Source organism: Phyllostomus hastatus, unplaced genomic scaffold (genome assembly GCF_019186645.2).
Source record: "Phyllostomus hastatus isolate PE091 unplaced genomic scaffold, TTU_PhHast_1.1 phas_contig_34, whole genome shotgun sequence".
NCBI classification, from domain to species: Eukaryota; Metazoa; Chordata; class Mammalia; order Chiroptera; family Phyllostomidae; genus Phyllostomus; species Phyllostomus hastatus.
Genome location: NW_025333857.1, coordinates 66,250,460 through 66,276,307, shown reverse-complemented (window position 1 = coordinate 66,276,307; position 25,848 = coordinate 66,250,460). Strand labels below are relative to the sequence as shown.

General features: G+C 37.1%; 1 protein-coding gene across 1 annotated transcript in view; it reads left to right on the top strand.

The window, feature by feature from the left end:
• Positions 1-25,848, top strand: part of MEGF9 (multiple EGF like domains 9) — an 89,906-nt gene that overhangs the window by 22,821 nt on the left and 41,237 nt on the right. Inside the window, exon 2 of the mRNA XM_045840257.1 lies at positions 22,645-22,846. Coding sequence (XP_045696213.1) covers positions 22,645-22,846 — 202 coding nt within the window. The remainder of the gene's footprint in view (positions 1-22,644; positions 22,847-25,848) is intronic.

Below are 25,848 nucleotides of genomic sequence, written 5' to 3'. Positions count from 1 at the left end.
TTTGGTCTCCAGCAGAGGGTCAGTTTTCAGCTATGAAAACAAGCCAGGCAAATGGTCTATTATAGTAGAACTTTTCATTATAAAAAGTTCTTTTCAAATTCCAGGATATTGGTTGCTTGGTCACTGAAGAGTCTGTACTACCATTCACTAGCACCCTGGGTGTCTGAGCAGACCTGGTTAGGAATGTACTGTTCATATTGAATGGAAAAAAAAAGGATAGAAAAGCTGTCTCAAACATTGCATCACCCAAATCAAACACTGCACATCTTTTATATAGTTAATACAAAACATTAGTCTTTTAAAGTATACCCTAGCAAACAGGCAATTTTCTTTTTGAGTGGTTCTATCTTTGACGACACCCACATGTTTTTTAACATACACATGATATATACAATATGAGTTCTAGAGTGCATTGATGAAAGCTCATTGCTTTTCTGGTCTCTGTCAGTGAATAAAATTGTTTTAATATGTCAGGTCTGGTGTTGTCAAGAAAATATCCCAGTGTACCTGTCTTTTTCATTACCATTTAAAAAATTGCAAGCCCTTGGGCCTCATAATTTCCCTGAAGTTTTGTATACTGTCCACCAAACGATTAGCACAAATAATAGTGCTGATGAAATGTCTTTGATATTGGTTTATCTGGAATGTTTATTCCTCTGAGCTTTCCAACCGAGGAAGCTGGGCATGAACTCCTACTTTGGAAAATATCTGAGTGGGCAGACTCATTTTGCCACATTGCCCTCATTGTCTGTCTTTGTTTATTCAGCTGAAAAGCTGTACTTGTCTCTTACCCATGGATCTCAATGTCTAAGAAGCTGTTAAAATGGGTAGAAAAATTGTTTGGGGAAGGGAAAGGATGAAAATCATAATGTATAATGAAGGTGCTCTTTCAAGGCACTGCATAATGACTGTAGGTAGTTATACAGCACAACTCTAGTAACATTGTTTATGGGTTTTATTAGGGTCTTTGATGTTATACAACTTTTCTACCTGCCAGAGAAGAGACATTGATAATGCATTGGTACATGATTTATTTTTGCTACAATAGAAAAATAAGTTTTAAGACAATGAGCATACCACCTGACCCAAGTAACAATAAATATCCTGTGGTCTTGGTAACATACACGTGCTCTTGGCAGGCTTCTAAAAAGTCTCCTTGCCTTCATTCTTTTCCGGTCCATTCTTTACACTGCAGCCAGTTATCTCTCTAAAATGTAGGTGTGATCATATCATTTTCTCTTGTGTAAAATTTCTCCATAGCTACCCAAGTGCCCTTAAGAAAATCCTTCACTTGTCACCACTCCTGCCTCCTAGTCTATGCTGGAGCCAAAATGAGCTTTACTCAGTTCTCTGTGGTACTGTGTTCCGTCTTACCTCCCTGTCAGTCACATGATATCCCTTGCATTTGAAATATTCCCCTCTGCCCTTAGCTTGGCTAAACTTCTTCACCTTTTGTATCCCAGTTTAGATTTGTTCCTCTGGAAAGTCCCACCTGTTTCTCCCGGTGCAAACACGCACACCTTGTTTTCCCAAAACATTGGACACGTATTTCCATTTTAGTATTTATCATACTATGTCGCTTCTTTGTTTTTCTCTCTGTTGTATGACTCTCAGCTGTTATGAGGGTAGAGACCATGTCTTTCTTCCACATCATTGTATCTCCAGCATGTGGAAATTATACTACCCATTTTTGGTACAATACTAATTTGTTAAATGGTTGAATTAATAATCATGTGTTTCATCAAAAATCTTTTCTCTAATAACCTCAGAGAAAAAATAGGGTTCTCCGTTTTCATTTCTTGATATTTTTCTCCCCATCTTCTAGTCATATGCATTCATTTATTTATTTCGTCGTTCAATTATTCAACAGAATGTTGCTTTCAGCCTTTTAAACCTCCATACCCTGCCCAGAAGCACGTGTAAAGACCGTATAAAAGGAAAACTCTTGTATATTCTTACCATAGGCTTCTCTTGTCCATCCTGTCTAAAACTGCACTCCCCAACACATATACAGTCCCTCCTCTTCCTCCCACCCTGTGTTTTCCCTCCACGCATACCTTTTCCTCTTTACCACTTAGCTATTTCCTAACATACTAGATACTTAATTTAAGACACTTGGGTGTCTCCCCCATGCTGAGCTATAAGGGGCCTGAGGGCATGAATTTTGGTGCATGTTATTCACTGCCGCATCCCCCAGCACCTAATACAATGCCTGGCACATAGTAAGCCAATATGTATTTGCCGAGTGGATGAATAAGTTAATTCCCTTATATGTGCATCTTTTTTTAAAAAGCTTTTAATACACCTGATTTAGTTCTAGATTTAGTTTTACTTCCAGTACTGTGCTGTTGTTCTTTTCTTTCATTTTTCAGACTTTCCATGTAGTTTTACTTTTGAGGCCATAATCTCAGATAGCCCCCCAAAGTTTCTGTTTTTCTATTGTATTGCTTCAGGTAACTATCACTTAACTTAAGTCTGACTTCTATATCGTGTAATCTGGTACCTGAATCCCAAAGACCCAGGTTTGCGTATTTTGAGGAGGGGTAATAGTGCATTCAGAAATAAGTGAGATGTAAAACCCGTTCTTCTAGAACTTAGGTAGGACAGGCAGATAAATAACTATAGTACAAGGTTGAGTAGGATAATATTTACTAATGAGAAATGTTAATGGGGGGAAACTTAGGTCTTGTAAAAAATTATGAAATATGTCAAGCTATAGTGAGCATTCACTATATACCTACCTCTCAGCTTTGTAATATCTGAATTTTCTCCCACTTTGCTTTGGATTTTTTTTCAATTTTGAAATAAAATAGTAGGTATGATTAAAGCTTCAAGTGTTCCTCCTTAATCCAATTTTCTTCCTTCTTTACTCAGATGTAATCACTATTTCGAAGTTGGTTCTAAGTGTATGAAAGTATTCCCATTAAACAGAACTCCTTTTCTCCTTCCCACCGCAATCCCCTATTTTACTCCTTGTTTTTCTGAATTTGACTAATTTAGATACTTCATATAAGTAGAATCATGTTGTATTTGTCTTTTGTCACTGGCTGATTTCATCTGACATAATGACTTTAAGGTTCATCCATGTTGTATGTGTGGCAGAATTTCCTTGCTTTCTAAGTTGAATAATATTCTATTATGTGAATATCCCACATTTTGTGTATTCATTTACCTGTTGTGGGCATTTGGATTGCTTCCACATCTTGCTGTTATGAATAATGCTGCTCTGAAAGGGGCAAATGTCTCCTTAAGATCTTGCTTTCAATCCCAGAAGCTGGGTCATGTGATGGTTCTATACCTAACTTTTTGAGGAACCCCTAAACTGTTTTCCATGGCGGTTTTACTATTTTACAATCCCCACCAACGATGTGGTGATACCTTTAATGGTTCAGAAAGTGGTGAGTTGGATGCATGAAATCATAAGTGAAGCAGGAAGAACAGGTAAATTCCACTAGCGTGGAGATATATTTCACTTAGTTGGAGTGTACTTCTGTTAGCTATTTTAGCTAACATTGCTTGCTTCTCTAGGACAGACAAGACAATAAATCTGAGATGTCCTAAATTAAATTACAGCAAGCGGGCGGGTGGAAGGAAGAGACAAGAGAGGTTAATCGGTTAACAACTGCAGGGCAAACCCAACAAAGACTGCTTACATTCCTGAATATATGTTGAAACTTCAAACTAACTTCCAGGTGTTTTTTTCTGTGATTATCTGAAGAGAAAACCCAGGTGGCTCTGCTTCTTGCTTATACACGAACTTTCTGGACTGCTGCCCACAACCAGTCCTGAAGAACAAACACTTCCTCCTTACAGACTTTGTACCTATCTCAGAACTATCCCTGCTTCACCTTTTCCCACCCTTTTTAACTATAGCCAATGTAAATGCTTTAAAAACAGCTTATGTCTTTCTTCCCCAAACTGTTTGTATGAAAGCCTCATCAACTCCATGACAGTGGACATGTTTGTCTTTTCTGCTCAACACTGCTGCTGCTGCTGGTTCAGAGTGCATGCCCCAGGACCAGGTTCTTTTCTGGCTAGCATTTGGTTCAATAAACTATTTTTTTCAGAAAAGTTTTCAGCCATGATTTTTTTTTTAAACAGACTCTTACTTCAGCAGTGGACAGAGAGCCAAATTATTTCTTTTTTGATTTATTAAAATTTTTTTATGTGGGTACTTAATGAAATATATATATATGTATTTGATATTCATGAGGAATTTATTTCCTCAGTTTTATCCATCAGTTTTACTGTATTTTTTCTGTTACCACTTAACCCCCTTATGCCCTCTACCCCCGCCACAATCACCACATTGTTGTCCATGTCCATGAGTCCTCTTTCCTTTTTGCTTGATCCCTCCACCTCCTAACCACACCCCCCACAGCTGTCATCCTGCTTTCTATCTATGAGTCTGTCTCTGTTTTGCTTGTTAGTTCAGTTTATTCATTAGATTCCACACATGAGTGAAATCACATGGTATTTGTCTTTCTCTGATTGGCTTATTTCACTTAGTATAATGTTCTCCAGGTCCATCCATGCTGTTGCAAAAGGTTAAATTTTCTTTTTTATGGCTGAGTAGTATTCCATGGTGTAAATGTCCCATAGTTGTTTTATCCCTCATCCACTGATGGGCACTTGAGCTACTTTCATATCTTGGTGACTGTAAATAATGCTGCAATCAACATAGGGTGCTTATGTTCTTTTGAATTAGTGTTTTGGGTTTCTTTGGATATATTCCCAGAAGTGGGATCGCTGGGTCAAAAGACAGAGCCATTTTTAATTTTTTGAGGTATCTCCATACTGCTTTCCACAGTGGCTGCACCAGTCTGCATTCTCACCAACAGTACAGTAGGGTTCCCCTTTTCTCCACATCCTCACCAGCACTCGTTTGTTGATTTATTGATGTGAAATGATATTGTTCTGACAGGTGTGAAGTGATATCTCATTGTGGTTTTAATTTGCATTTATTTGATGATTAATGATGTTGAGCATCTTTTCATATGTCTATTGGCCATCTGTATGTCCTCTTTGGGTAAGTATCTATTCAGGTCCTGTGCCCATTTAAATGGATTGTTTGTAGGCTTCACATAGCAATAGTAGTCCTGAGAAAGAAGAACAAAGAGGAATCACATTACCTAATATCAAACTATACTATAAGGCCATAGTAATCAAAATAGCATGGTTCTGGCATAAAAAGAGACATATACATCAATGGAACAGAATAGAGAGCCCAGAAATAAACCTACGCCTGTATAGTCAATTAATATTCAATAGAGAAAGCAAGCACATACAATGGGCTAAAGAGTTTATTCAATAAATGGTGTTGGGAAAATTGAATAGATATGTTCAGAAAAATGAAACTAGATCACCTTCTTACAACATATACAATAATTCAAAATGAATTAAATACTTAAATATTAGACCCAAAACCATAAAAATCCTAGAAGAAAACATAGGCAGTAAAATCTCAGACGTTACTTATAGCAGTGTTTTATCTGATATATCTCCTCAGGCCAGGGAAACAGAAGGAAAAATAAACAAATAGGACTATATCAAACAAAAATGTTTTTGCACAACAAAGGAAACCATAAACAAAATAAAGGAGAACGGGAGAGCATATTCTCCAATACATCTGATAAGGGGTTAATATCCAAAATTTATAAAGAAATTAATGTAATATATATTTAATCGAGGTAACATTGATTTATAATATTATGTTAATTTCAGGTATCCAACATTATAATTTGATATCTTTATATACTCTAGTGTACTTACCACCAAAGGTCCAGTGTCTATCCATCACCACATGTTTGACCTCCCTCACACCTTTACCCACTTGGACCTCCCTTCACCCACCTTCCTTTCTGGTAACCACCCATCTGCTGTCTGTATCTATGAATTTGTTTTTAGTTTGTTTGTGCATCTGTTTCTTTTTGCCTGTTTTGTTTTATATTCCACATATGAGTGAAATCATATGGTTTTTGTCCTTTTCTGACTTACCTCACTTAGCATAATACCTTCAAGGTCCTCCCTTGTTGTCACAAATGGCAATATTTTGTCTTTTTATGGCTGACTAGTATTCTAGTGTGTGTGTGTGTGTGTGTGTGTGTGTGTGTTTGACATCTTTATCCATTCATCTACAGATGGACACTTAGGTTGTTTCCATATCTTGGCAATTGTGACTAATGCTGCAGTGAACGTGGGGATGTGTATGTTATTTTGAAATAGTGTTTTTGTATTCTTCAGATAAATACCCAGTGGAATAGCTGGATGATATGGTAGTTCTGCTCTCAATTTGTTGAGAAACTTCTACACTGTTTCTCATAGTGGTTGCACTATTTTACAATCCCACTGACAGTGTGGTGATAGCTTTTAATAGTACAGAAAATGATGAAGGGGATATATTAAATCCAAAGTGAAGTAGGAAGAAGAACAGGTAAATTCCACTACTGTAGAGATAAATTTCACTTAGCCAGAGTGTGTTTCTCTTAGATATTTTAGCTCACATTGCTTGCTTCTTCAAGACTATTACTTCAGGAGTAGAGGAGGGAGACAAATTATTTCTTTTTAAATTTGATTTGTTATTGACTACTGGTCCTTGAGAATTTCTGAGATTGTTAACTTCTGGTAGTGCCTCAGCAATTACTGGGGGACTTTTGAAGGGTGTGTTTTGTATTGTTTGCAAACTTGAACAAGGTCTTTAACATGGTGTTCACAAATTCTTATTTTTTTAAATTTTATTTTATTTTAATTGTTGTTCAAGTACAGTTTTCTGTCTTATTTTTAAAAAATGCAGCCTTCCAATCTATATTTAGGCCACTTATGACCATTTCAGTTTTCCTTTAAGGATCCTCAGAGTGTGTGTGTGTGTTTATAAAGAGGAGTGATTAAGTTCCTCTAATGATGTGTACAACAGAGGAGTGAGCAGTGGAGTTGGAAGAGGGGTTTCTTCTGTCTTGTGTCCTTATTTTTCAATTTGAGGCGTTACCCAAGTGCTTAGTAATGATGATAAAGCAAAGAACTTCACGGCTTGTAGTGTAGAACAATGTTTATACCGTATAAGTGTTTGATAATAGTGGAGAGTGGCAGAAGAGTGGGAAGAATTTGTCAACATGTTTTGAGGAGTAAGAGGATTAGATAGGGAACACAAAATAAGATAGCCCACTTCCAGTTCCAAAAGATGAAAGCACTTCTTTTAAGTGCCATTTGGAATAACGTGAGGCTCAGCTATTTTACTTGGTTGACTCTTAACTCCAAATCCATTAAACTTCTAGCACTACAGACAACTGCAGACAGGTATATTTTCTACCTTGCAGTGTTTGTTTATTCAAAAAGCAAACAGACTTATTTCAATGTATAATATACAGATAGGTATCTGTATGCTTGTAGAAGCAATCTTTACTAGTGATACTGCCCAAATTCATATTTTCTTGTTAGACTGCTAGTTTCTCTGGTGCCTCCATTTCCTTATTTTATTTTTATTTATTTATTTTTTAAAAAATATTTATTTATTTTAGAGAGATGGGGAAGGAAGGGAGAAAGAGAGGGAGTGAAACATCAATGTATGGTTGCCTCTAACACACCCCATACTGGGGATATGGCCTGCAACCCAGGCTTGTGCCCTGACTGGAAATCAAACCAGTGATACTTTGGTTCACAGGCCTGTGCTCAATCCATTGAGCTATACCAGCCAGGGCCATTTCCTTATTTTAACCTATCACCTGTACGTACAGTATTGGTTCCTTGAAAGTTTGTAATGTTCATGCATATAAGGTACATGGGACAGTGCCTTGCCTGTAATAAGTAAATAAATAAGTAAACAAATAATAAATAGTAGTAGAGATAAATACTGTTGGTATTACTATTGTTGCTATTTTTGTTTTTGTTTTTACTTTTGAAGCCCAACTCTGTTCAAGAATCTACCATATTTCCCTTTTGCTACAGCAAACTTTTTGGGTACAACAGAATCACTTCTGAAGCTTGTAAAAAATGCATATTCCTGAGTTCCCCCACCAGAGATTTCTGTTCTGTAGGTGTAGGGTGGGACCCAGGAATCAGTGTTTTGCTGTGCTCCCCAGGTGATTTTGAAGCAAGGGGTACTAATTTGGAGAATCATTCCACATAGAATGAAGTTCAAACTCCTTGCACTGGAATTCAGAGCCCCAGTATACCTTTCTAATACGTATTTTCTTCTTCTGTTACTCCCTGTCAGTCTCTGTTGCAACCATAGTAAGTAGATTTTTTCTCTACTCACTCTTCCTGTGTTCCTCATGTATTTTCCCAGGATGGTATAGCATAATCTTGTGATCAAATACATATTTATTGTTAGCAATCCACAAATCACCCACTTGATAATATGTGTAAGAAATATATCACCCTGGCTGGTGTGGCTCAGTGGATTGAGCGCTAGCCTGTGAACCAGAGGGTCGTCAGTTCGATTCTCAGTCAAGGGCACATGCTTGGGTTGCTAGACAGGTCCCCAGTTGGGGGCACATGAGAGGCAACCACATATTGATGTTTCCCTCCGTCTCTTTCTCTCTCCTCTCCGCTTTCTCTAAAAATCAATAAATAAAATCTTAAAAAATATAGTTAAACTATAATATGTGGGACCAACTTTGTCTTTTTTGAAAATTAGGAATCAATTTCTGGGTTGTATCACTGGGTACCTTAAGATGGTATTTTTAAATTGACCTTTTCTCTTGCTCTTTATGCACTCCTTTTCTCTGAATTAATTTTCCAGGTATTACAATGAGCAAATACATTCTAGCCTTTAAGTTGCTCAGCTATGCTCTGTAAGCAGAGACACTAAGGCCAATCTAGTCCCAACCTCAGATGCAACTTGAAACTGAAGTTCTTTCCTTTTTCTTATATTTTTTTCTGTTCTGTCGCTATGAAATTAAGGTAGTAATGAATTTATTTAGGATAATATTTCTTTGCATGCATTCAGAAATCTCTGATGATCCCTTTAATTTCCAATCTTTGCAATCTGTAGTAACATTTAAGGATGCTGCTTGCTCAAAAGATTGCTTATAATAGAAAGTTAGAATAGAAGAGAATGTCTTGTTCTAGGTATTTTCTTTGCCTTGTTTCCTCTAATTTTTAGAATACTCTCCAAAGTTAGGCTTCATTATCCCAATTATATGAAGTTGGACAGTCTATATTTTAGAATACTATAATAGCTAAAATTAATTGAAAATATGCGAGACACTGTTTTATGAAAAGTCTTTACACAGAAGGTGTGAAATTTAAGAGTATAGAGTTTATAAACAATGGTTTCAGTATTTAAACCCAAGTCCCTTGACCTCAAAGACTGATCTCTTTCTATTGTGGCCTCGAGCCAGATTTTAAGTTGTTCGAATTCATTTTCTCTATTTCTCCCTACCCCATCTCCTTTGAACTCAAGGGACTTGAAAAATGCTGAAATAAAAAAGCTCATTAACTTCAAAGTTTGATAGAATAGTTTGTATTTAAAGCCATATAGGCAGTATTTGGTTAATTATTTTTTTATTTCATTTTTCAATTACGGTTTACCATCAATATTATTTTGTGTTAGTTTCAGTTGTACAGTTAATTCTTTTAGTGTATCCTGTTTGATAGGACTTGACAAAATAAAATGCCCTTTCAAAAAATAAGCAATCAATTCTTATTAAATTGCAAAAATAGGTTGTTTTTTAAAGACTAAAAAATGCAAACAAATGAAAAAAGAGTGACATACAAAAAATTTTTTGCCTAGGTTCATGTTGCAGTTTGTCAGATTAGCACAGTTCATATCCAGAATTTATAGAGCTATTAGGAATATTAATACATAGTATTATTTTAGCTATGAGAATACATTTAAATAAACTAAACAAATCCCAAATATTAAATCATGAGCATGTGCTCTGAACAACATATTAAGACTAATCAGCCAAAAACAAATGTAAGGTGTTCTAAGTCTCCAGTTGAGAAATTTTTTTGTACCTTGTGCAACACTTTCTCCCCGACCCTACAGTTTGTTAATCATTCTACTTGATGTTACTTTCTTACAAAGAAAACAGAAACACACCAACCCAAACAAACAAACAAAAACAATTGCATTATTAATAGTACTAGGTAAAATTTTTTCTTTTTCTTTCTTTCTCTTCTTTTTTGTTTTGCCCCTTCTTTCCATCCCATCTTTTAAAGGAAGAAAGCTCTGTGGTAAAGTGGAATGAGGAACAGTGTTGGAGTTAGATAAACCTGGGGTTTGAGTGCTGTCTCAACCACTTACTGTAACTCTGTGGTCATGGGGAAGTACCTAGCTTCTTTAAGTTCTAGTTTTCCTATTTATAAACAACCATTGCAAGGTTGTTGTGCAGCTAAATGTTCATGCAAGTAAAATGTCTGACAAAGGTTGAGTCATGGTAGGTAATAGTAAATGGCAATTACTTTTTTAAAAATTATATTTTATTGATTATGCTATTACAGTTGTCCCAATTCTCCCCCCCTTAATTCCCCTCCGTCCTCACACCCTCTCCCACCCACATTTCTCCTTTTTAGTTTATGTCCATGGGTCATAAATTCTTTCGCTTCTACATTTCCCATACTGTTCTTACCCTCCCCCTGTCTATTTTCTACCTACCATCTATGCTACTTGTTCTCTGTACCTTTTCCCCCTCTCTCCTCCTCCCACTCCCCTGTTGCTAACCCTCAAAGTGATCTCCACTTCTGTAGTTCTGTTCCTGTTCTAGTTGTTTGCTTAGTTTGTTTTTGTTTCTTTTTCAGGTGTGGTTGTTAATAATTGTGAGTTTGCTGTCATTTTACTATACATGTTTTTTTATCTTCTTTTTCTTAGATAAATCCCTTTAACATTTCATATAATAAGGGCTTGATGATAATGAACTCCTTTAACTTAACCTTATCTGAGAAGCACTTTATCTGCCCTTCCATTCTAAATGAAAGCCATGCTGGATAGAGCAATCTTGGATGTAGGTCTTTGCCCTTCATGACTGGAATACTTCTTTCCAGCCCCTACTTGCCTTCAAGGTCTCTTTTGAGAAATCAGCTGACAGTCTGATGGGAACTCCTTTGTAGGTAACTGCCTCCTTATCTCTTGCTGCTTCTAGGATTCTCTCCTTAATTTTATCTTCTGGGTAATGTAATTATGATGTGCCTTGGTATATTTCTCCTTGGGTCCAACTTCTTTGAGACTCTCTGAGCTTCCTGGGCTTCCTAGAAGTCTATTTCCTTTGCCAGATTGAGGAAGTTCTCCTTTATTATTTGTTCAAATAACTTTTCCACTTGTTGCTCTTCCTCTTCTCCTTCTGGTACCCCTATAATTTGGATGTTGGAACATTTAAAGATGTCCTGGAGGTTCCTAAGCCTCTCCTCATTTTTTTGAATTCCTGTTTCTTCATTCTTTTCTGTTTGGTTGTTTCTTTCTTCATTCTGGTCCACTCTATTGATTTGAGTCCCAGTTTTCTTCCCATCACTGTTGGTTCCCTGTGCATTTTCCTTAATTTTACTTAGCGTAGCCTTCATTTTTTCTTTGAATTTGCGACCAAATCCAACTGATTCTGTGAGCATACTGATCACCAGTGCTTTGAACTGTGTATCTGATAGGTTGGCTATCTCTTAGTCACTTAGTTGTATTTGCTGTGGAGTTTTGATCTGTTCTTCCGTTTGGACCATTTTTTTTTTTTTGTCTTGTCTCACTTTTTATGTAGTGAGGGGCGGAGCCTTAGGTGTTCACCAGGATGGGGTAACCCACTTCTCTGGTTTGTGATGCTATATGTGGGGGAGGGGTCTGAGAGGGAACAATGGCACTTGCTCAGCTCTCTGCTGGATTTCAGTCCCTCCTGCTGCTTCCCTCAAGCAAATGGGCCCTTCTGGTGCTGATTTCCGGGTGGATGGGCCTGTGTACATTCTAGGACCCTGTGGGTCTCTCCAACGAACTGTCCTGTGAGGCTTGGAATCTCCTCCGGCACCTCAACCCCACAGGTGTTTTCAATCTGTGTTTTGAGGCTTTATTTCCCCGAACTGGAGCCCTGGGTTGCCCTGGGTTGCGTGGTCTGTCTCGCTCTGCAGTTTCACCTGGTTTATCTGTGCACGAATGTGGGACTGCCCTGTCAGTGCATCGCGCACCACTCCACAATTGCCACCTTGCTGGGTCTGCCCACTGCGACCCCGCACCTGGGGTCTGCCAGTTGCTGCCTGCGTGCCCAGGGTCCTCCCGCTGCGGTCTTGGGCACATGGGGGTCTTGTGCACACCAGGTCGGTCAGCTGCTGCTTTGTGCACCCAGGGTCACAAGCCACTGCTTTTTTTGCCTTGGCCCCTCTCCCCCTGGCTGCTGACTCCGCCCCTCCTACCTGTCTGGATGAATGTGTCTATTTTAACTCCTCGGTTGTCGGACTTCCATACAGTTTGATTTTCTGGTTGTTATTTTGTTTCTAAATTGTTGTTGTCCTTCTTTTGGTTGTGTGAGGGGGCACAGTGCATCTACCTACGCCTCCATCTTGGCCAGAAGTCTGGTAATTACTTTTATTACAGTTAATAATAAGACTGACCTAGGGATTAAAATGAGCAGTGGTGTGAAATGGTTTTGTTCTATTTTACCAACAAACTGTTGTGGTTGAGAAGAACTCAGAATTGTATTTATTGTTGTTAGCCAGGTAAGACATGACCTTCAGTGGGACTCACTCTATGTAACTTAAAAATAGAAGTCTTACTTAAAAGAATCAAGGGAAAAATGTTAGAAATAATAAGAAAGTTCATCAAAATGACTATACCAAGAAATCCAAGTTGATAAGTATTACTAACTGATACTAACTAGAAGAGATAATGGGGAAAAAAGATAGTTTTAACCATTACTGCTAATGATGAAAAGGTTAGAGATAATCTCACCAAGGTATGTATGAAACTTATATAGACGTACTTTTTAGTTATGAAATTTCACGGAGGAATATAAAAGAAGACTGAATAGATGGAGAAGTGTATAAGTGCTCATAGATGGGAAAATTGAATATTATAAAGCTACCAGTTCTTGACACATTAACTTTCAGAATTAGTGGAATTCTTGGGGAAATTACAATAGGATCTTTTTTGGAAGAAATATGGCAACAAAGTTCTGATGGGAACATAACTGTGAACAACTAAAAGAAAATGTAAAGAAGGGTAATACATTAGTGAAACACACGATAAAGCTGCAGTTATTAAAACTTTAAATATTGTATAATATAGGCAGATCAATTTAATCAGAAACAGATTCTGATAGGAAAACTATATTAATGTATGATATAAAAAGAATAAACCACAGTTTAACAATTCATTAGTTGAAGGAGGTTATTTCCAACTTTTAGTGATTATGAATAAAAGTACTGTAAACATTTACTGACGCTTATGTGTGAACATAGATTTTCAGCTCTCTTGAGTAGATACCCAAGAGTGGAATTGCTGGGTCATAATGGTAAGCTAAGCATACATTTAACTTTAGGAGAAACTGCCAGATTGGTTTCCAAGCCTTTGTATCAGCAACATGTAAGAGTTGTAGTTGCTCAGCATCCTTTTCCAAAAACTTGGTATTGCCAGTTTTTTAAAAATGTAGTCATTCTGTTAGGTGTGTAGTAGTATGTAATTATGGTTTAACTTGCATTTTTCCTAATAAAAGATTTGAGCATCTTTTTAAATGTTTATTTTTCATACATACATTTTCTTTGGTGAAGTGTGTATTCAGACCTTTCCCCCATTTTTAAATTGCATTGTTTTCTTATTGTTGAGTTTTGAGACTTTTTGTATATTCTTTATACAAGTCTTTGACAAAAATGTGATTTGAGAATAGTCTCCCAATCAGTGGCTGTGTTTACATTCTCTTAGTAGCAGCAAAATTTTATTTTAGTAAAATCCAATTTATCAGTTTTTCTTTCATGAATTGCATGTAAAAGTAATTTGTCTCACCCAAGGTCAATCATATTTTCTCCTATGTTTTCTTCTAGAGGTGTTATAGTTTTGCATTTTACATATGGGGCTATGATCTATTTTGAGTTAATTTTTGTACAAGGTATGAGGTTAGATTGAGGTTCATTTTTTTTTTTGCACATGGACATGTAACTGTTTCAACACCATTTATTGAAAAACAATATCATTTCTCCATTGAATTACCTTTGCTCCTTGTCAAAAATTAGTTAATGATGTTTGTTAAGGTCTTCTTCTTGCACTCTTTGTTATGTTCCATTGACCTTTGTGTCTGTTATTTTACCAGTCACACATTGGCTTCATTACTGTAGCTTTATAGTAAGTCTTGAAATCAGTTATGGAGAATCCTCCAAGTTTGTTATTTTTAGGCTATTCAAGTTTCTTTGCTTTTTCACATTTGTTTTGGAGTCAGCTTGTGACTATCTACCAAAAAAAATCCTGCTGGGATTTTGATTGGGGTTCACTGAATCTATAGATCTAATTGTTACGGTATGTCTCTCCACTAAGGTCGTTTTGGTTTCTTTCATCAGTGTTTTGGAGTTTTAGCTTAAAGATCACACACATACTATGTTGCATTTATACCTAAGTATTTCATATAGACAAATAGCAAGAATCACCCACCTTTTATAGATTGAGACACAATGAGACTTATTGAAGGCCACAGTGCTGGGCAATTAGCAGCAAATTCTAGGATTCAGGTGTGCTGGGTCTGCCTAGTGTTTTTTTCTACTCATTTTCGTAGGCAGAAGATTCTCATGGTGAAAAGATGTGGACTTTGGAGTTGCTCAGTTTGGGTTCTGTTCCGTTCTCCAGTACTGGCTGGTTGTGTGATTTGTTTGACCTCTCTAAGACTCATTTTCCTCATTGCAGGTGCCTACCTCACCCAACTGTGGTGAAGGCTAAAGAAGACCATATGTATGATGTTTTTAGTGTGATGTTTGATATACATGTAGAACACATTCAATAACTTTGTTACTATTAGTAGCAAAAGCTAGATGTTAACAACCTTTCCCAGAGCTTGTCATCTTGTCTCATAAATTAAATGAATTGTTTCTGAATTGTGGAAAACTGGCAGTGAGCCAAGGGCAAGCACTCGCAACATGGTCCTTAAGTGCGAGACAGAAAAATTTCTGTAAAACCTGTGTCATGTTATCCCCCCTTTTCATGTGTCTCTCATAAAGTAGAAGGACTGTTTTGCAGTAGTGAATTGTGATTGGGGATTTTAGTGGATATATTTTTATTTCAAAAGGTAAAGCTTAAAGCTTTTCTTTAAAAGTGGTGGCTTAAAAGTTTCCACATTTCCACAAAGTCTGGTTTAACTCAGGAAACTCATCAGCTTTAATATTAAGTTCCCCAGCTTTGTAAAGATCTGTGGTCCTGCCCTGGCATAACAGAAATGTGAAATGTAATTTGAGTATCAGTGTTATGCTAGACTAAGACCTTTTACAAAAATAAAAACTCTCTATCAATAATTCCCTTTCCGTAGAGTGAGGCCTTTCTGAGACTCCTTTACTCTAAACCTACAAAGAGAAATGTGGACCTAATAAAAAGTATATATTTGAAATAAATATACCATACACTTAGGAAAACAGGCCTTAGTCAAGACAATTGTTATTTTTTGTTCTATTGATGTACAGGCAGAGCTTTGAATCAAGTATTGCTACTCTCTTTTTAATATTTGTTTGTTTGTTTGTTTTGAGGGTGAGGGGATGGGAGGGAGTAAGAGAGGGAGAGAAACATTGATGTGTGAAAGATACATCAATTGATTGTCTCCCATGTGCCCCACCTGGGGACTTGGCCCAAAACCCAGGCATGTACCCTGACTGGGAATGGAACCAGTGACCTTTTGATTCGAGGGATGATGCCCAATCAATTTAGCCACATTGGCCAAGGCACTAATGAATTTTTAATGTTTTGAATTTGGTTGTAAGATTAAGAACTGAGCCTAATACATTTAAATACATATCTTCTAGTTTTTGCCACTTTGTGATTGAACAGAAGATACCATCAATATTATAGTACATTTTGTATGTCTTCTGAATATGGGGAAGAATGAAAAATTTTAGAATAGGATGGAGCAGTATTTTTATTTTTTCAATATCTGAAGATATTGAAAAATAAAAGTGAAATCATTGCTTCAAGATTTTTTAAATTATTGATTTTAGAGAGAGGGGAAAGGAGTGAGAGAGAGAGGGAAACATCGGTGTGAATAAGAACATCAGTTGATTGCCTCTTGCATGTGCCTGGACTGAGGACCAAACCAGCAACCCAGGCATGTGTCCTGACCAGAATCAAACCCATGACCTTTTGGTTTATAGGATGATGCCCCAACCAACTGAGCCATACTTGCTATGGCAAGAGCGAAATAACTATTGAAGGAATGAAAAAGTTAGAAATTGAATTTTGCAAAGGTATTTCCACTATTTTGCAAGAGGCTATAGTTAGAATTCCAGGCTATATTCCTGACCTAGATTCTTGTGAGTGGTCTGTGTTAGTTATATTTATAAGTATTTTTCCAGTATCTATGCAATACTTATTTTGTAATCATTTTAGTTCAGCAACAGTGCTGTTATCAATTTACATTTATTTGTTCAATAAGATTTGCATCATGAATTGACTGAGGATATAATTTTTTCATTTTATTATTCAAATTTTTCCTTTCTTTCATTTATGGTTCTTTCTTATCTGCGAAAGACTAACATACTATTGTACCAAACTGCTTGAGTCTCCAGACATCAGAGTTAATTACAGCACCCAGAAAAGACTCCAGAAAGAGGTATGGAGAGAGCAAGGGCACATTAATGAGGACATACTATCAAGTTAATATTTTTCTAAAATAACTTATTCTCATCAAAGTAGCTGCAAGTACTAAAATGCAATTAATGTTTTCTACAAGATATAATGGACTTTTTATGGAGCAGGGACATAAGATGGTGTAATGGCTAGACACAGAGAGAAGCCTACCAGATGTATGAAAGGTTCCTAAAGGTCTTTTGTATGCTCAAGGAGATAATCTCTTACCAGGGCAGGTGTTTGTGCATGGGGTGGATGGGGGGGACTTATGAAACTTCTAAACAAAATTACTCTATTCTTTTTTAAGTGCTGAAAATGTTCATTTCTTGGCCCTTCATAGGGAATGTTTGAAAAAGTACAATGTTTGATTTATAGATTTTATTTATTTATGTTTACAGGAGGGGGAAGGGAAGGAGAAAGAGAGTGAGAGAACCATCTAAAAATCCCTCTTGTGTGCCTGCAACCCAGGCACATGCCCTGACCAGGATTCAAACTGGTGACCTTTCGGTTTGCGGGATGATGCCTAACCCACTGAGCCACACCAGTTGGGACTGCAGTGTTTAATTTGAATGCAAAGATTACTTTGGCTACTTTTACATCAAACCCATCCCACAAACAGAAATTTATTGTCTTTTCTTTGGGTCTTTATATGTCTATTTTCAAACAGTTTGGCACCAGATTTTTGTTTTTTATTCTTCTTCAGGGTTCAAATCACTGTGTTTCATTGGTCTTCAGAAGCCAAACAAAAAGAAAAAACATTGCCAAAGGTTGCAGTCTCTCTGCTGACATTTACTTTCTAACATTAACATTCTTTTCTATTTCCTTACAGAGTTTGCTAAGAATTATAGGGCATTGAAAGGAAACCTACTACTGAAATGGCAGAATTTATTCCATGTTAACTCTTAGGCAACCAAATGAGCTTCTGGCATTTTATTCAGACATTGTCAGTGATTACCTTTCCGAGTCCTGCTCATGTTGTTTCGTTCCCATTGCTACCCATTAGTCATATTGCAGACTCTTTGGTGCTGCTCCGGTGCCTATGATCCTACCTCATTAAAAAATCAGCACATCATCTCTTTTCTTTGGCTATTGGTCCTTCCCACTGCTTCTCATAGTTGAAATATTTCTTTCTTTTCATTTTGCTAGCTTCCTAGTAAATTGCATTGTTTCTACATTAACTCCTATCTGGTTCCATATGAATGTCAAGAACTGTGAAGGCTCTTAGATTTTACTCTACTTACAAGCTAGCAGGTTTCCTGACACAACTAAATGGTGATTTACATTTATTACTGTTGCTCATTCTATTTATTTAACTGGAGTCATTTCATTTGAGGTTGATCACTGGAATAGGGGCCTTGGATTCTGTCCTCCAAACAGGAAAGATACACATGTTTCTGGGCTTGGCTTTGGCCTCTTTTCCTCTGAGTAATTTGGAGAGCAGTGCTAACATGATAGTGTATTTTTGTCTTGATACATCAGCCCCCTTCCTTGCACTAGAGTGGTCTGTGTTGCTGAAGTACGTGCCATTCACCCCACTGCTGTTAGGCTGATTAGTACCAGTAAATACTCTTTTTTCATCTTCTCTGTAACCACATCCTAAACCTTTCTGTTTTTGTCATTGTATTTGTAGGAACCCATATTGGTAATGTATAGAGCCAGGAATATGTAGGATACCATTTTATTCCCTAATTAGATGGCCTATAACTTTAAATTTAAATTTAGTGATTACTTTGGATACCTTTATATCAAAATTGTCCCATAAGTTCAAATTCTCAGAGAAAAACATAAATTTATTGTCTTTTCCTCAGGTCTTTATATTTCTATTTTTAAACAGTTTCAAAACTGCCATGGTAATAAGTCTAATCCTAGGCTTTTATTGAACAGATCTTGTCTAAAGGGTATAATAAAGGCTGTGTGGCCTATGAACCTGACATCTGAATTATGTTATTTCACTAGGTATCCCTTTCTGCCAGTGATTCTGTTAATTTTTGCAGCACTCTGAACTACTTTCAGCTTATTTGTTGGGGATAAGTATTATAGGCATCATATTATGCCTTTTTTATATAAGAGAAAAGTACAAGGTTAGCTAACTTGCTTGAGGTCATAAAATTAGTAAGTGAACGAGCTTGATTTAAACTGCAGCTGTTTGCCTCTACAGCCCTTAATCATCACTTTACTGCCTCTTCAAATTATTGTCATATGAGTTACAAGTAGTAGATGTTATGGGTTCACGCGAAAGGCAATAGAGTTAGAGTGTATAGAGGCGTAAGTTTCAGCAGATTCTTGAAGTAGGGGATAGGTTTCAATATATGGAGATGAGAGAACATTTCAAGAGGGACAGAATGAACAAAATGTTCAGAGATGAGACTAGAAAGAATGTGTTCAGGGGATAATGAAGAGTTTGAATTAGTTTCATAGAAATAACTAATGGGACTTCTGGTTAAGATGGTGGCATGGGCAGACATGGCTCACCTCTTTGCACAACCACATCAAAATTACAACTAAAATATGGAACAACCATCACTCAGAACCAACAGAAATCCAGTTGAATGGAAGTCTGACAACTACAGAATTAAAGAAACCACATCCATGCAGACTAGTAGGAGGGGCACAGATGCAGAACAGGCTGGTCCCTCACTCATGTGTGGTAGGTAAAAATTCAGAAGAGCTATCTAGCGAGTGAGGAGTCCCAGCCCCACACCAGGTCCCCCCCCCCCCAAGCCCAGGGTTCCAGTGTCAGGAAGATAAGTCCCCACAACTTCTGGCTGCAAAAACCAGTGGGGATTGAGTCAATGGAAGAAACTGCTGGAGCCCAAAACAGTTCCTCTTAAAGAACCCACACACTGACTCACCTACTCAGACTCATTCCCTCTGGGCTGCAGCACTGGGGTGGCAACTGAAAGGCGCCAGTGGTATATAGGGAGAGCTGGAAGTGTCTGGCATCAAGACGAACAGAGGCCATTGTCCCTTTTCTCAACCCTCCCCATACAGAGCTGGCAAGCTGGTGTCATTTCTGAGACTCCATTAACCTGGCTAACACTGACCTGCCTTGGAGATCCCCAGAGACTCCACCCCACACAACTTACAGGCCTAGCCAAGTTACTATATGAATGGCTGGTCCCAGATTTGGGAACCAGAAAAATGTTATTTTAAGCATTCTGGTCATTTCTGGTGGAGTGAAGGTCTTGCCATGAAGTTCTCATTGGCAGGTTTACAGACCACTAAACATGGCTTCCTCATTTACAAAAACCACACACACGTAAACACACACACAGTAGAAATAATGTGAAAGCATGTAACTCTGTCAAAGAAATGTCATGCTTACATAGCCCAATAAAAATAAGAATAGTGATTGAGATGGGAAGCTGATTCCTTTCTGATGCTTTGGGCTGAAGAAATCTGAACTCTCTTCTGGGTTTCAACACATACATGAAATAATACCCGCCCTGGCTGGCGTAGCTCAGTGGATTGAGTGCGGGCTGTGAACCAAAGTGTTGTAGGTTCGATTCCCAGTCAGGGCACATGCCTGGGTTGCAGGCCATGACCCCCAGCAACCGCACATTGATGTTTCTGTCTCCCTATCTCCCTCCCTCCCCTCTCTAAAAATAAATAAATAAAATCTAAAAAAAAGATCTTATAAAAAAAAGAAATAATACCCATATTTGACACACCCATATACAATATATTTATTCATTTGGTAAATTTACAAATTAGAAGAGGTGGGAGGAGCAGGGAGAGAAGCTGACACCAAAGATTAGGAACTGAAGAAATTTAGGAGGTACAGTGTTGGTATAGAGTTGGCCAAGTGGGAATACCTTTATGGAATTCTTTGTTTTGACTTGTGTGAATAAGATGCTTGTGATGGCGTACAAAAATTTGCAGGTTTATTTTCTAGAATAGAGAAACAAATTGTTTTAAAACTTTCCTCTTAATACTCTGGATTTGTGGTTATCTAGTAACTTTTAGGAAATCATCCAAAATTACATTAAAGATTATTTTTTTTCAAGCTAAACTTTTATCCAAATAATGCCATCTTACACAGTGCCTTTTCTATTCAGAAGTACAATTTGTATCATAGATTTCTCTGGACTTTTCAAACCTAAGTTCATGCCTATCTTGGAATGGGGCTGTTCCTATACAATATGTGCAAGGTTTTGTTTTGTCTGCAGTTGATTTTAACTGCAAGCTTTTACAAATGTTTGCAGAGTCCTATGTTAATACTCTGTCAACCTATGCTGAAGATGCTTTTTTTTCCTGATAAAATGAGTAATAATAACACAAACTAAATCTTAACTAAACGGTAAATGCACCTGCATTAAAAGTCCAAAGCCAAGGACTCCTAAATGTTTTCATCTAAAGAATTGTTTGAAATGTATCTAAAAAAATGTTTATTACAATACTGCTTTCCATTTCCTAAGTGATTTTACTAGAGGAGAATGAATTTCATCCTCCATTGACTGTAGGACAGTAAGGTCTCATCAGAGGCTGCTTTTAGTATGAGCCCCAAGAAATGAGGTGGGCTGAGGATCACCAACACGGCCAGAGGTCCACATCTCCAATGGTAACCTCCTAACCTCTTCCTCAGTCAGGCCTCTCAGCTGGGGCTGGCAGCAGCTGGGGTTTCTTTACTTTTTCCTGCCTGGCTTTTCACTGCCATGGAAGGCCAGCTGGAGGAAGGAGAGAAAAATTGAAGGCTGGATCCTAATCATCAAATATGTAGCTGGAATGGGCATGGAAATCATCCAAGTCAAACTCTTCCCCCTTCTATCCCTCTTCTTTTTTAAAAGAAATTAGGGGCCTGGCTGGCATAGCTCAGTGGATTGAAGGTGGGCTGCGAACCAAAGTATCACAGGTTCAATTCCCAGCCAGGGCACATGCCTGGGTTGCAGGCCATAGCCCCCAGCAACCGCACATGGATGTTTCTCTCTCTCTCTCCCTCCCTTCCCTCTCTAAAAATAAATAGATAAATCTTTAAAAAAAAAAGAAATTAGGAACTTAATATCCAGTACCCTGTGCCCTATTTTATATGACAATTTTCTAGGTCTGAATAGTCATTTAAGTTACACACACACACTTACAATTTGATAATGAGGGGGCATTCAAATGATTTAGGAGACTGTTTTACTAGCTTTTCTTCCTGATTTTTTCAGTTAGAATGAAAATGTACCTATATCCCCCTGAATACACATTCAGGTAGGAAAAGCCTCCGTAGTGTGAGTAATGTGAATGTGGAATCTGGGGAAGTGATATAAAAACTTTTTAAAAAAATGTTTATTTTCTAAACCCTTTAATTTGGAAAAGAGATTCAAATTGTGATTGGTTTTATCCATTGATTGGGATGATCTAGTAAACTTTCTCATCTGGGACTTATCTAATTATTTCTTCGCCTTAAAGTTTCGATTCTCCATTAATTTCTTCCTGGGAAGAACATATTAACTTATGATTTCAGTTGAGGAACAGTCTTGTCTGATCTATGTAAGTTAACACAGTTAACCATTGGGGCCCTAGGCTTTTGCAGTTATACAATGGGATTATTTATTATTTAACATGTTGTCATTTCCCACTTGCTCTCAGCGCCATGTAGACAAGCATAGGCCCTGCTTTTGGAGATTTCCAATCCAGAAAAACTAATAATGTACAGACCCACACACATAAAATTGTAGGGTCAAAGAGCTAGAAGATGAAGAGTACCGGAAATGAAAGTGAGAATGTTTTATAATTATGAATGATACATAGTTTCATGTACTTTACTGTATATATTTCCCAATTTAAATAAACTAAGTAGGGTAGAAAGTGAATTTGGACTAGAATTTATTTTATCCATCCTTACAAAGTTGTCATGAATACTTAAGAAAAATAGAGTTCATTTTATTAAGAAAACATTAAATCTTAGTTAATAATGTCTTTCCTTCTCTCCTTTGCAGAATATGCATGTAATTGCTCTGTGGTTGGAAGCGTGGATGTGAATCGCTGCAACCAGACCACAGGGCAGTGTGAGTGTAAGCCAAGTTATCAGGGGCTTCACTGTGAAACCTGCAAGGAGGGCTTCTACCTGAATCACACTTCTGGGCTTTGTCTGCCATGCAAATGTAGTCCACATGGAGCCCTGAGCGTACTCTGCAACAGGTAAGCAGCAGCGGATTGAAGTTCATTTTATATGATCAAGGAAAATAAGGCTCCTGCTCTCAAGCACCAGACTGGTTTAAATAAAGAGGAAGACTTACAAAATATTGCATATACTTTTATTCTTTCATTTTATATATTATATTATAGTTAATGTCAAGATTACAAGGCTTCTAATTTACAGATTTAGTTCTTCAGAAACACCTGGGCCATGAATTTTGCTTTGTGATAGCTTCTCTAAGTTTCATGGACAAAAATTATTGAGGAAGCAATCTTTCTGGGAGCAGTAAGTTTTAGGCATTTCCAGTGGAAACAATCCTGTTTATTAACATTCCATTGGAGTTACAGGAAATAATTCTTTGATTTATTTTTCCTCTTATCAAAATTCTAGAACTGTTTCTTTGCACATCTAAGGCTTACACTTGATTAATATATTAATTTCTTAATTAACATAGTTTCCTAACTAGTGGAAAAAGACTGGTTTCACTCTTATGTATCAGCATATTTTTGGCGACCAAAACTAGATTAGCAGGAATTGTTTGAAAATTGCCTTTAAAATAGTATGTTATTTGAAGGTGACTTAAACTAGTAAAACAGTATCCCCAAATATGAGAATTTTGGGGGTACTTCTCCTACACTGGAAGTAATTTTTCTTTGACCTTGTGTGAGGCATGTAGCTTTTTGAATTGGGGTCTACAAAAATTCAAATGAAATTTGTGGACCCAATTCAAAAAGCTAAGAGACAATGTTATGTGAAGAAGAGAACACAAGCTTTAGAATCAATCTAACCTGGGTGTGGATCCAAGATTTGCTGTAATTTAGGAGCTGTGTGTCTTTGGCCAGTGATTTCATTTCTCTGAGCCTCAGGTTCTCAAGCTTGTTGTGAAGTTATATGAGTAGAATGCATGTAAATTTCCTAGCACATATCACTTAATAAATTCTGGTTTGCTTTAATTTCAAAGTAATATTATTGGCTTAATGAAGGAATATTTTTGAAGGAAATTTTAGCTCCATGGCAGAGGAGTTTTCTTATACTTAGCAGATTTTTTGTATTCTTTATAAATCATAGTGTACTATTATATAATACGGTATCATATTGTACTTCAAAAGTGAAGTGATCTATATTCAAAAGTGAAGTTCACTACAATATAGAAGTGAACTTGATTAAGAAATTTATAATTTCAAGTGCAACAAAAATAAATTTATGATGCTTGTTATGCTACATAGTTATTTGTCATAATCCTCATAATGACTCCTATTTATTTATTTATTATCCTCACCCAAAGACATTTTTTACATTGCTTTTAAAAAGAGAGAGAGGGAGAGAGAGAAACACTGATGTGAGAAATAGTGACTGGCTCTCTCCCATATGCTCCTTGACTGGGGATTGTACACACCCGGACCAGGGTCGTACATACCCGGACTGGGGATCTAACCCACAACCCAGGCCTGTGCTCCAACCCAGAATTGAACCAGCCACGTTTCAGTTATAGAACAATGCTCTAACCAGCTGAGCCACACCAGTCAGGGCTACAACTCTTTATGTAGGTTGTTAAGTCACAAAGATCGTAAGTGGCAGAGAAAGTATTCCACCTTAGGTCTTCCACTTCCAAGCCCAGTGTCCTTATCATCTTGCCATATGGCTTTTATAATGAGAAAACTGTTCATCACTCTGTTATTTGAGGTTGAGAACGTAGTAGTTGTTCACATTGCTTCCTTTTCTCCCCCAAAACATGCCTATGCAAGTTATATTCACAAGGTTCACATTTCTTACCATTTTAAAAGATGAGATTTTTTTTCATTCTGGTGTCCTATGGCATGTTCACTACTAATATTAGGATAAGATTCTGCAAACACATTTACCTTGAGCACTTCAGGAAAGATGGAAAAAGTGTTTACTTCTAAGCCTATACATAAAAGAAGTCTTTAGAAGGACAACATGGGAGCTGAGCACTGCATTTCTTACTACCAGAAAGGAAGTTAAGTTGACCTGAGACTAGAGGAACAGAAAGGAGAAGCTGTAGGACTATGTGTTTGGGCAAGAACATATGGTGAACTATGAGGAAATACCTCTCTGCGTTGTGCTCTGCTATAAATTATGTGTAGGTGTTAAGGGGCAAAGGATATTTCAGGCAAGTAGTGTGAGGCATTGTAGAAAGGAAGTGGAGCCTGAAATTAGTAGATTTTGATCCCATTCTTGGTTTAGACACTTACTAACTATACAACCTTGGTTAAGACGTTTGACCTCTCTAAGCCTCAGTGTTTTCATCTGTAAAATAGAATTAATGTATGTAACATAAAGGAATTTTTGTAAAAAGTGTGTGTGTGTCCACTTACATGTGACTGGCACATAGATTCAGCCTTATAACTTCCTAGGAGTTGAATCTATTTTTTAAAACAGCAAGGAATAGAATTGGTGATTCACAAATGAGAAGGATTAAGTCAATCAGACTTGGCTGTGAGTAGGGATTGAGGTATTTGTATTTGTTGGTAGGTTAAAGAAGAAATTGTTCATTCTAACAGAAAAAATTTAGATTATTTTCTTGCATTTTCATAAAGAAAGCTATTAAACCTTTTATAATTGGACATTTTATATTTTAGAATGATAATAATAGCTAAAATTAATTGAACACATGTCAGGCACTATCCTAAGCCATTTGCATGTAGTAATTTATTAATTCTCACAGCAACCATATCACGTTGACACTATTATTCTCATTTGCACAGGAAAAATATTGCAAGTTAGGTAATTTGCCTGACTTACAAGGTAACAGCCAGTGATGAAAAGAATTTGGTATGGAAACATTTGCAGTCAGGATCTAGGATATGTATTCCTATTCACTATGCTGGTGTGGCCTTTTTCAAAATCTCAGATACAGAGCAGGGTGAGTAAGTATTGTAAGAAACTTTGATGCTGGAGTGCAGACTATTTAGGAATTTCTTATGGCTGTATTCTGGTAATCAGATCCTGACTCCAATGTGATGCTCATGTTGTGTAAATAACT